General features: G+C 36.4%; 1 protein-coding gene across 1 annotated transcript in view; it reads left to right on the forward strand.

Annotated features, from left to right (window-relative positions):
• The window catches only part of LOC136852701 (junctional sarcoplasmic reticulum protein 1-like), a 37,171-nt gene that overhangs the window by 4,495 nt on the left and 19,326 nt on the right, over positions 1-13,350 (forward strand). The window contains exons 2-3 of the mRNA XM_067127615.1: positions 8,006-8,114; positions 9,454-9,574. Coding sequence (XP_066983716.1) covers positions 8,006-8,114; positions 9,454-9,574 — 230 coding nt within the window. The remainder of the gene's footprint in view (positions 1-8,005; positions 8,115-9,453; positions 9,575-13,350) is intronic.

The following is a 13,350-nucleotide window of genomic DNA, read 5'->3' on the forward strand; positions in this document are numbered from 1 at the left end:
GCGTGTGTCAGGAGAGAACGCTGAGCGTAATCAAACAGTTATCTTCTCACTTCATTAAAGGTGTGAAATCATAACATACAGAAATGTGTATTCGGCACTACCAGAGAGAGAGAGAGAGAGAGAGAGAGAGAGAGAGAGAGAGAGAGAGAGAGAGAGAGAGAGAGAGAGAGAGAGAATGTACGGTTGATGTGAATAGCTTCCAAGTGATTAACATGATTAGTGAATGGAGGGAGGAAGACAGTCGTTTTTTAAAGTTTTTTTTTTCAAAAGAATTACTATTTACTACTCCATAAACTAGTCAATGATAAAATTGGAGCAGTATGATAACCATGGACACAACATAACTTCTAAAAATAAACTGAAAGAAAGATGAAAAAAAAAAACTTTTAAAAATATATTCGACGCAATCTGAAATCCGATTCCCATCAGTAAGAGCTAACATATGTACTTCAGTTTTATGGGAAAAAATAACAATGATACCTCTAAACAGAAACTAAATTACCTTACAAATTTATGAATCACGCAGGTTGGCCACAATCGGTTTGAGCGACAATAATTTAGAAAAGGTCGTTCACAGCGGCACTATTGAGCGATGGTCGTTTCAATTGTTAATCTTCACCATGGAAGTTTACAATTAAATGAAGCTTTCAGACAGGAAGACGATTTCCAAAGGTCTAGATATTTACGGTTTTATAAAAAGTAAGTACAGCGATCTGGAATGGAATATTGAATGGAATGTTGAGTTCAGGCCAAAGGCCAAGCACTGGGACCTATGGGGTCATTCAACGCTGAAACGGAAATTGACAGTAAAAAGTTTGAAAGGTGTAACAGAAGGAAAACCTCGCAGTTTCACTATGAAATAATTGTTAGGAGAGGGTGGATAGCAAGACGGAAGAAAGATGATATGAATGGAGGTACAATAAAGGGAATGAAAGGGGTTGCAGCTAGGGGCAGAAGGGACGCTGCAAAGAACCTTTAGTAATGCCTGCAGTGCACCCCATAAGGCGCACAGACGGCATTACCCCCTACGGATGAGTATAGCGATCTGGAAAATAGGATTTGAGCAACGTTCAAGCCAGAGAAATCCGGAGTATTACTGATTATCTCGGAGCCTCTCCGTATAATATAAACTTATGGCTTTTTTCATGATCAGTCAGTATTTCTGAAACCAAAAAATTATTTTCATCGATCAAACAATCAATAAAGTTTCCAATTACATTTTTTTCCCTCATGACATTGCCTATCAAATGAAACTGTTGGCTCTTTCATATTCTGATTGTCTTTGTAAACTGTTTTTAGTTTTCTGTAAAGGAAACTATTGAGATGGCTATTTGACTATCCGTCCGCACTTTTCCTGACCCTCCTCAGTTTTAAAAACTATATTAAGACTAGAGGACTGCAAATTGGTTTATGTTGATCATCCACCCTCCAATCATCAAACCTACCAAACTGCAGCCCTCTACCCTTGATGGTTTTTATTTTATTCAAGGTTAAAGTTACCCATGATCGTGCGTCTGGCACCGCTATAGGTGCCAACAACACAGGCCACCACCGGGCCGTGGGCGAAAGTTTCATGCGCCGCGGCTGAGAGTTTCATGGGTCGTGGCTGAGAGTTTCATACAGGACTTTTTATTTCTTTTTTTTATTTCCAAATGTCGTAATTTCAAACATATAACAAACTTCCCAAATAAAATTCTTTCTCATTGTTTAGGATATTCGCCCTGCTAACGAGATGGCTGAAATTCGAACTCAGTCGATATGAGCGTGTTCCGCGTAGGTAATCCCACTGTGCCTCGGTTGACCTAACCAGTTATTATTATTCTTTATTGACAAAACATTACATAATTCCATATTTACATTTAGTTTGCACAAAACAGTGTATTTTTTTTTTAGTTTATAACAATAACTCATCTGTCCCATACATTATAAAATATTTTGTCCATAAAAAGGAAAAATTTTTCTCATTCACCATATCCAGCTACCAATCTAACACCACAAGAAGTCCCTCAAGTACCAACACCAAAATAGAAAATAACCCTTATTTGATTTGTCTAATTGTTTATTTATTTATTCATTCATTCATTTATCTGTTTAAGTTCATTTATTCATCGTAAATCTTTAATACTTCAAATATATACTGACACAGGTCAATTAAGTTATTTTCCTCTCGAAACAGTGCGTCAATGTTCGCATAATTTAGATTTCTAAATTTTTGCCGCTTCGATCTTGACCTTGGACATTCAATTAAAACATGTGCTTCACTCTGCACAGTCTGTGAGTCACAATTACAGACTCGTAACTCCCTTGGCGTTCTACTCCACCGTCCTGTCTCTATCCGTAGATCGTGGGACATTGTACGTACTCTTGTGAAGGCAATTCGTAAATAGTCCGGTATGTAAACATTCGCACTGTACACACTATGAATTTGTAACGATCTATTTAAAACCTCTCGATATGTATAATATTTTGTTGCTGTTTCAGGTTTATTACGTATTTCATCCTTTATTTGGTCAAGACTTGATCCCACAATGGCATTAGTTATACAAGAGTTCAAAAATCTATAACCTGGCGTACTTTCCCTTCTGCAAATATTATATATATAGTGGAAAGGTTCTTCTATATCAATGTCCGCTAATTTCTTTTCTAGGAAACGTTTTCTTCTTATTTGTACTTCATGAGTAAAAGACTCAAGACCACTCTCCACCAAGCACACTGCTATAGGCGTATTAGTTCGGACTCCTAATAAGCATCTAAAGGCCTGGTTATACAGTACGCCCTTTCCATGCGAGTTAGGTTTGTTGTGAGCCAACTCTCTGCGCTATATAGGAGTGAGGCTCCTAAAGCTGCTTTAAAAACTTTTACTTTATATGCATATGGCATAGTTGTATTGTTATTACAAAATATTGAAAATTTGTTAATGGTGTTTGCATTCTCAATTTCATGTTGCTTAAGCACTGATTGCATCTTGACATCACCCGTAAACCATGCACCGAGATACAGATATTTATCACAATGGTCTATCTTGACATTATTTATGACTAAAGACACTTTATCTCTTGCATTTCCATTAACTACAAAAAACTTAGTCTTTTTTTTCATTAACAATCATCCCGTACGAGTTACAGCAATCCAATACAATTCCTATTTTCTCCAAACACTTTTCTCCTGATGTACTTAAAATAACTGTGTCATCCATCATTAATAGCGTATGCATTGTCCCTAAAAACCCATCTCTGCCAATTCACTCCTTTATCATTCTGACCATTTTATCTAGATAAATTACAAATAACAGACAGCTTGTTGGGGCACCCTGACGTATCCCAATAGTTGATATAATCATAGCTGATTTCAACATGCTCATTGTACATGCATAGATCTTATGTATGGTCATTAACAAATCTTTCCACAACCTTTCTCTTTAGTAGACGTGTCTATAGGCGTTTAAGCGAAGGCAGTTTGAGCGAACTCGTTTAAAGCGACGCACTAAGAGTGAGAGAGAGATTAAGAAATATAAAAGTAACATCAGCGAAATAATAAACAATAAAATTGACAGTTTTTTATGAAAAAAGAATTTTATTTGGAAAGTTTGTTATACATTTGTAATTATGACATCTGGTAAGTGACAAAAACAGTTTAAAAAGACAAAATGATTATGAAAGAGCCCGCAGGTTCATTTAATAGGCAATGTCATAAAAAATGTAACTGGAAAGTTTATTGATATATATATATATATATATATATATATATATATATATATATATATATATATATATATACATATATATATATACATATTACATATAAATATATATAATGTACATACAATATATATGTATAAAATATGCATATGTAATGTATATATATATATATGTGTATGTATATTACTGTATATATGTATACATACAAACAGTTTACCTAAATTTCTTGCCATTAAACACCCATAAAGACAAAACCCGCAAACAGAAAACCTTCTCTCTCTCTCTCTCTCTTTTCCTGACCACCCCAAAAGACCAGGGCAATTATGACGGCAAAGATCGAAGGGAAAATCTCAAGGAGTGTTTACTCTGCTAATTGAATCCCGACCGGGACACACGGCACTCCTGCCCCAGACCTGTGCTTGCTTTTAAACACAAGTTATTTCTTGGATGAATATCGCCGCCGGCTTTTAAGAATGAGAAGGAAGTCATTTTTGTCTATTTTTATGCGTGGAATGGTAATATTCTTAAGTACTGTTCGTTCCCGTTAAGTGAATGCTTTTTCTCCAACTGGAAACTTGTCTAATGAGGAGTACCTCGAGATGAAGGCTGACCTTCAGTGCTTCCTCCAGCTAACTCAGGGAGAATACTTCGTGGTGGAAAAGACCTCAAGTGCTTCCTCAAACTGCATATAAAACCGTTTTTGGAGGAGCACCGTGGGATGTAAGTTTACCTGAAACTGTTAAAACTACTGCTGTTTGGGCAAGCCTTAAAGCTAGGTACCGAGGACTTGTCAAATGTTGGGCTACCTTTTATTTTATTACAGACTGCATAGTATCAAGTTGCCAGCAGAGTGAAAATGGAACACAAATCTGATAAGAGAATAAACGAGAAAGAATCCGAAGTGGCCTACAATATAAAATATATATATATACACAGAAAAATATATATATATATACATTTTTTACATGGCTACTTGCATTTATATATATATATATATATATATATATATATATATATATATATATATATATATATATATATATATATATATATATATATATACACATATATATATATATATATATATATATATATATATATATATATATATATATATATATATATATATATAATGATTATAATCACTTTTATACGTGATTCATTTATCACACATTACCACAGGTAAAAAATAAGAGACAGGGTGTAGGTCCTGACCGGTTTCTACTTTATTTTCAAGCCACTGACGAAGGACTGATACAGAAGTCACAAATACATATACTATAGGAACAGTATTGAAGAACATACACAACCGTTAGAGACTACATATCTACCCACAGGCCGGTGTCATGGTAGGAGTGGCCTATAGTATATTGTATATATTTGTGACTTCTAATACTCTGTGTCAGCCGTTCGTCAATGGCTTGGAAATAAAGTCGAAACCGGTCTTATTTTTCCCCTGTGGTAATGTGTGATAAATAAATTGCGTACAAAAATTATTATAATCATATATATATATATATATATATATATATATATATATATATATATATATATATATATATATATATATATATATATATAATATTTTTAATATACATATATTTGCAGTTATAGAAACCGTCCTGCACATATACAATTTTACACGTATCTTCCAGTTTTCAGTAAATCTAAAGGCACCTCTCAATCGACCGGACCGTTCTGCACATATAAACAATAAAATGTAAACTCCGCGACGGGACAGTTCCACTGGACAACCAAATTGCGCCCAATCCTTTCGGCAGAGCGGAATCTCTTCGCATTTTCCAATCAAGCGTGAAACGTCCCTTAATCCGCTGCCTTAGTAACAGCACCCAATCCACTCATTCCGGTCCATTTCTGTTTGCGCGACAGTCTATTACCCGTCACGGATACGAGTCTCTGGAGACGAAGGATGAGACGGATAAACCCTAAATACTAAGGGGAAAAAAGTAGATTATGACTTTTATTAATTTTCTGTGAGGGGGTTTGTTTGTTTGGTGGTGGTAGGGGGAAGGTGGGGGGGAGCTAAAGCCAATGGGACGGCAGCCAACCAACTCCCTTCCTCAGACAGTTCCCGGAAAAAAAAAACATGTAAATGAAATGAAAGCCAAGGAATGGATTTAACTGCGGAGAAAGCATTAGGACTTAGGCCTCTTGAAGCATGCAACATTTAAGCGTTGGGGAAAACGAAAGCGATAAGCAAGTTCCAACCTGACACGAAATGTAGAGGGCAAATAAATGACCCTTTTATTACAGGGCTAAGAAAATTAAACTTAATTTCTAAAACTATACTCTTAATAATATATATATATATATATATATATATATATATATATATATATATATATATATAAGAAAAATCCGTGAAGACACTCAGACACACATATATATATGTATGTATATGTATATATACATATATATATATATATATATATATATATATATATATATATATATATATATATATATATTAATGATATAAAAATATATATATATACATATATATATATATATTTAATGAGAGAAAAGCAGACACTCAATACAAATACACACCATATATATATATATATATATATATATATATATATATATATATATATATATATATATATATATATATATATATATATATAATCTTTAAACAGAAAAAGACAGCCCGCTATTTGACAAATCTAAAAAGCTAACAACACAAAACTGCGAAAAAATATAGGGAAGATCGAATGGCGTTTAAACGCTAAAAAGGACGAAAGAAATAAATAAACAAAATAATGTAATCAAGTCCCGTCTCCGTTTCGCATACACGTTATGAAAACCGGTATTAAAGTCGTTCTGAAAACGAATGGACTCGGAGTAATATTATAACCATGTGTATGTGTGTGTGTGTGTGTGTGTGTGTGTGTGTGTGTGTGAGAGAGAGAGAGAGAGAGAGAGAGAGAGAGAGAGAGAGAGAGAGAGAGAGAGAGAGATTTATGACTGAATTTTGGTGTTATAACTGACGTGACGACTACTACTATGATGTCGTCGTCGAAAATAAATTACCTGCTATTCTTTGAGAAAAAATAGTGAGAGAGAGAGAGAGAGAGAGAGAGAGAGAGAGAGAGAGAGAGAGAGAGAGAGAGAGAGAGAATTTAATCAAACTGAGACCTTTACATGCATTAAGTCAAGTATCATCCAGATTGGAATCACAAGTCTTTCATCCGCGTCCTGAGATCGGGATTGCAAGCACAGTCCATGCCACAGAGAGAGAGAGAGAGAGAGAGAGAGAGAGAGAGAGAGAGAGAGAGAGAGAGAGAGAGAGCCAAGCATCACTTTCCTCTTCTCCTCCTTTTTAGCTTGGAAGCACTGAAACGGACCCTCTCGGAATACGTACCAAAGACGAGCGAATCTGCAATAGAGGCCCCCATAGCTTGGGAACTGAGCCAAGGGAATGAGAGAGTCCCTCTCTCTCTCTCTCTCTCTCTCTCTCTCTCTCTCTCTCTCTCTCTCTTTACTACACAGAACTAAACGCACAGGAGTGAAGGAAGATATTGACCCAGACGTTCTTGTCTATTGCTTTAGAGCGATCGCCCGATCAGCCTGATGCCATTTACCTATATTGGACATTATATTCCTGACTGGTCTGCCCATGTTCTCCGTCTCATGTTGGGCATTCCGTCGTGAATTTCAGATATTCTCTCTCTTCCCCTCTCTCTCTCTCTCTCTTCGTCCACGCCGGTCAGCTGGTCTAGTGGTTGGTGTCGTGGCATGACACTCAGATGTCGCTGGTATGCGTCTCCCCCAGGGCGATGAAAAATCACTATCTCTATCATGATCAGTTACTAATGGAGTGTGGGGTCTGCGGTGGGAGATTGAAACCAACATTCTTTGGAAGCTTGAATTTCAAGTCAATAGCCGTTGTGCGCTTGTTCCATGTGAATAGGTTTCATCTACTGTAATAATAATAATAATAATAATAATAATAATAATAATAATAATAATAATAATAATAATAATAATTATTATTATTATTATTATTATTATTATTATTATTATTATTATTATTATTATTATTATTAAGTGATTCGTTTGCCACAAAACCTGTTTATTTTCTGTAAAATACACAAGCACGACGCGCAAACATACATAATTAACACATACATTTTCAATATCATATTAAACACATACATCCCACTTATTGTAATACTTTTAAAAACTGTTTTAAATTCTTTCTTTAAAAGAAAAAATAGATTCTATTCATGACTTGTATGATATAACCGATTATCTATTAGTAGTAAAACCCAATCACCAAGAGACCCAATCCTCCAACGGCCACGCCCTCCCAACCTCCACCTGAAGGATCTCTTGAAACCTCCATCAAATACGGCTCCTATGTCCTTAATCCCTCATTGCAGGTCCTTTGTCAGTACACTGATTGAAGGAGCAGTGTGAATACTGAGAGCTCTGAAATACACACACACACACACACATTATATATATATATATATATATATATATATATATATATATATATATATATATCACTTTTACCAGATATATATACATATTGTCACTTTTACCAGATTAGTTGTAATAGCCACAATGCCGTTTTTTTATGCGTTTGTCACTACAAAGCCTTAAGATACAAGTGCAAGAAATTTGAAGTGGTTAAGAGGGCATTGTGGCTATTACAATCACGTACGTACACACACACACACACACACACACACACACACACACACACACACACACACACACACATATATATATATATATATATATATATATATATATATATATATATATATATATATATATATATATATATATATATATATAAGTAAAAATCTGTTCTATGAAGAGTCTGGAGGCTTTGAGAGGTAGATGTGTATGGTATTTTTTTTATTCAGTAGATGAACCCTATTCATATGGAACAAGCCCACGGGGCCACTGACTTGAAATTCAAGCTTTTAAAGACTATACTGGTTTCAACCTCCCACCACAGACCCCACACCGCAGCAGTAACTGATCAATGATACAGAGCCAGTGATTTTTCATCGACCTGGGGGAGGCGCGAACTATGACATCTGAGTGGTATGCAAGACACTGACCACTATCCCAGCGACCAGCTTAAGAGATGGCCTATGGACATTAGGTGAAGACAGCAAGGGCCTCCACTCACTATCTCCAGTTGGACGAGTCGGTAGAGTTCTCGACTAGCACTCTGCTAGGCCCGAGTTCTTCCCCCGAGTTCGAGTCTCCAGCCGGCCCGAGTTCGAGTCTCCGGCCGGCCAATGCCATTAGAGGAATTTTATTTCTGGTGATAGAAATTTTTCTGTAATGTGGTTTCGATTCCACAATGCTTGTAGGTCCCGTTGCTAGGTAGGTTCTTAGCCACGTAAAATAAGTCTAATCAGACATCCAGAGAGCAATCAGCTCAGTGCAGGCAGGATATACAGCATTCTGATTCACCTGCTCTTTAACAGACATCCAGACAGGATGGTTTCTCAATGCTCTTTTGGTTCTCATCCTTTTTTGGCCCATGCATCCTTTCACCATATGTCTGAATGTCATCCCCCACCTTTCCAAAATTGTCTGCCTCAAAAGGTGCATTCCATATAATATGCATATAATACTAAAAATCCTTGGTAACAATTCCCCCCCCCCCTGAAACTGAAATTTCCCCCTAGGGGGAATTCCCCCCCCGTTGAGAAACATTGTCTAATCACTATTATCCAAATTTTGTTCTCCCCACCAACAGCCGTCATCCACAAGAATCGACTGACAACCAAGTATCGACTTCCATGGTATGATCAAGAGGGGCACAATGAAAAAAGTAAATCGTTCCCTCATTACACCGGGATCGAACGTGGAGCCCCTAGGTATGAGACTGAGAAACTCTACCACTGCCCAACTAGAGAGAGAGAGAGAGAGAGAGAGAGAGAGAGAGAGAGAGAGAGAGAGAGAGATGCGTTATGGCTACAATAATGAGAAAAATCACTAAATATAAAATCAAAATAGCTAAAACTTGTTAATTCCTTTCAATCTGAAAGACATAATTCCGCTCACCTGGGATAAGCCAAGGAAAATCCTAACGTAGTTGATTCTGAATAAATAAAACAATGGCAGGCTCCAGTGTAAAGTCGGAACGAACGGTAATACATGTGTTGCGATGACATTATCCGTAATGTTTAAACTGGCTATGATTGTTCTACACCATTAAGGTGCAAAGTGAACGGGCAAAAGCCATCTCCTGCTGTATTTCTTGCTGTCTAACTTCAGTAAATAGAATGAATAGCAAGTAAAAAATGCGCCAGTTTCTTCGGCGCAATCGAGTTTTCTGTACAGCGTATAATGTTGTACGAAACTCAGTCGCGGCCCATGAAACTTTCATCCAAGGCCTAGTGGCGGCCTTTGTTGCTGACACCTATAGCGGTGCCATGCGCACGATCATGACTCACTTTAGCCTTAAATAAAATAAAAAACTGCGGAGGCTAGAGGACTGCAATTTGGTATGTTTGAATGATTGGAGAGTGGATGATCAATATACCAATTTGCAGCCCTCTAGCCTCTGTAGTTTTTAAGATCTGAGGGCGGACGGACAGACAAAAAGCCATCCCAATAGTTTTCTTTCACAGAAAACTAAAACCGAAGCTTTTCTGGCTGCAAACCTGCACTGTATAATCCGAATAAAGATGACGCTATCATTGCAGCTATGTCTGGTGCTTTCAGAACAAGACCTGCTTGGTCACAATATCACAAGGTGGGGGGGGGGGCTGCTCTACTCATTGCCGCCCTAATTCCTCTTCCTGTTAACGCTCGCCTTATATCTCGAGCAGGGTCCAATACCTCCTTCAGTCGGACGACAGGTTTTATGCTGTCCCTCCAAGTATAAGTTATGGTGCTGCACGCTTAACGTTGTCCAGCGCCTTGAGTCAAACCAAAAAGCGAGCAAAAGACAGAAGCACCTGAACACATGAAGTCAAGAAACAATGGCCCAATTTAACGATGGGGATCCTTATATTGCAGAGACTTTTGGGGACTTGAAATGCAAAGGACTTTGGGGGATCTTTGACAAGCACAGGGATTAAGGGTTTATTACATAGGCAAGGACTTCGGTCTACGTTCTGCTCACTTATCAGCTTTATATGTATATGTATACATGACTATATATATATATATATATATATATATATATATATATATATATATATATATATATATATATATAATATATATATATATATATATAAAATTTATATTAAATATATCTATATATATATATATATATATATATATACAATATACATAATATATATATATATATATATATATTATCATATATGTATATATAAAAGCAGGTATTTCATTAATAACATTCACTTCAGAATCACTTATAAATTTATCGTTTACCTTCCCGCTGAGAGAGAGAGAGAGAGAGAGAGAGAGAGAGAGAGAGAGAGAGAGATGACAAATTCATCGGGAACAACACCTTTTCCCGTGTCCGTTCTTCCTGTATCTGGCAGCTGACGTCTACGAGGAGGGCCATTTCTAACAATGTCCACACATTAAATGGCCACAGACGAAAATTCTCTCTCCCACTCGAGTTTTCTGCCTTCTGGTGGCCAGATATCATTTACCCTCTGGGTTATCTTCCTCTCCTTTCTCCCCCCTCTCCTTCCTTCTCTTCAATTTTTCCTCTTCCTTCTTTTCACACGCCTCTCTCTCTTCCTCGCTCCGAGGACAAGATGAGGATGATGACACAATGTCTCTTGTCGCTGCAATTTACTGCGTCCTGAGACTTGTGTCTGCATGTCTCTCCGGTTTTTTAAGACAAAAATTAACTTCTTGCTATTATAATATTTATTGTGACCATGATTACTGTTCCTTTTTATATAATAAATAGGCAATGTATCACTTATGACAATATATATATATATATATATATATATATATATATATATATATATATATATGTATGTATGTATGTATGTATGTATGTATACTTCACTTGATGTTCCTCGTTGGGAGAGTCGGTAGAGTTGTCGCCTAGCACTCGCTAGGCTCGAGTTCGAGTCACTGGCCGGCTAATGAAGAATTAGAGGAATTTACTTCTGGTGATGGAAATCATTTCTCGCTATAATGTGGTTCGGATTCCACAATAAGCTGTAGGTCCCATTGCTAGGTAACCAATTGGTTCTTGGCCATGTAAAATAAGTCTAATCCTTCGGGCCAGCCCTAGAAGAGCTGATAATCAGCTCAGTGGTCTGGTTAAACTAAGATATACTTAACTTTTTTTGATGGCCGTGTGGTTTAATGCACGTCATTGTAGCCCTGAGTTCTTGTCTTCCGTGGTACGAGCCAACGAGACGACGAACATCTTATCAACTCAAAAATTCCCCTTCGGGTAACATATATGAAAATATATTATCTCCGAGGTACAGCGAATTAGATATTAAAGGACAGTATTTTGTAGCTTAATGCTTGCATATGAATCACGGAGATGTGACTAACTATATATATATATATATATATATATATATATATATATATATATATATATATATATATATATATATATATATATATATATATATATACACACATATATATAATACACATATTTCACTCCAATTACACTTTGTATCAGGAAGTAAATTATGATCTATCAATCTCAGTTTCAATCCACGGGCGTTGACTGAAATTAAGCTTAAAATCAGTCTAAAACTTCTCGAAACGCCAAAGAAATTAAATCCCTGAAAAATTAGTATAATGAAAACTAAAGCAAATAATGCAGGTTATCCCCCTGAAGAACATTTCTAACGCCATACATTTATATTCAAGATATGACCAACAGTCGTATGGCCTTCAATTAAGGTGGATGTCATTCCTCTCGAAACATTCATTTTCATTTTGCATTTCCTCTAGTGCTTTCGGGATGTTTTGGCTCTTTCAATACATATCACTACCAGATATTTCCTTGGTTTCTGATTCCTTTATCTGATAAAACATTTTATTAATATACATATTTTATCCTATTTTTTCCCCCAATTTCTCTACGCAAACTCTGTCTATTTTTGTTCCTCTTTCAAAATATGCAAGCTTGGTTAACCTGCAGTCTTCGCTTATTTGGGCATGTATGTATGTATGTATGTATGTATCGCTTAGTGGGTCCTCGTATGCATGCATGTATGTATGTATGTATGTATGTTTGCATGTATGTATGTATGTGAGCTGCTCTAAGACGTTCAAAGCTGCAACACATTTTTTGGGATGAAACCAGCCAATACATGTGTGTATCTATTTGTGGCATTTACTTACGCTTACTTGTGTCGTTCATCTAAGCAATAGCTTCAGTGATCGAAATTTACTAGCATATAACAAAACAGCATTCTCAAAAAATCCTTCCGGAACGAGCGCGAGCGCGCGCACACACACACACACAAAGTTAAGTATACCTTAGTTTTACCAGACCACTGAGCTGATTAACAGCTCTCCTAGGGCTGGCCCGAAGGATTAGACTTATTTTACGTTGCTACGAACCAACTGGTTACCTAGCAACGGGACCTGCAGCTTATTGTGGAATCCGAACCACATTATAGCGAGAAATGAATTTCTATCACCAGAAATAAATTCCTCTAATTCTTCATTAGCCGGT

The sequence above is a fragment of the Macrobrachium rosenbergii genome, chromosome 26 (genome assembly GCF_040412425.1).
Source record: "Macrobrachium rosenbergii isolate ZJJX-2024 chromosome 26, ASM4041242v1, whole genome shotgun sequence".
In the NCBI taxonomy this organism is placed as follows: domain Eukaryota; kingdom Metazoa; phylum Arthropoda; class Malacostraca; order Decapoda; family Palaemonidae; genus Macrobrachium; species Macrobrachium rosenbergii.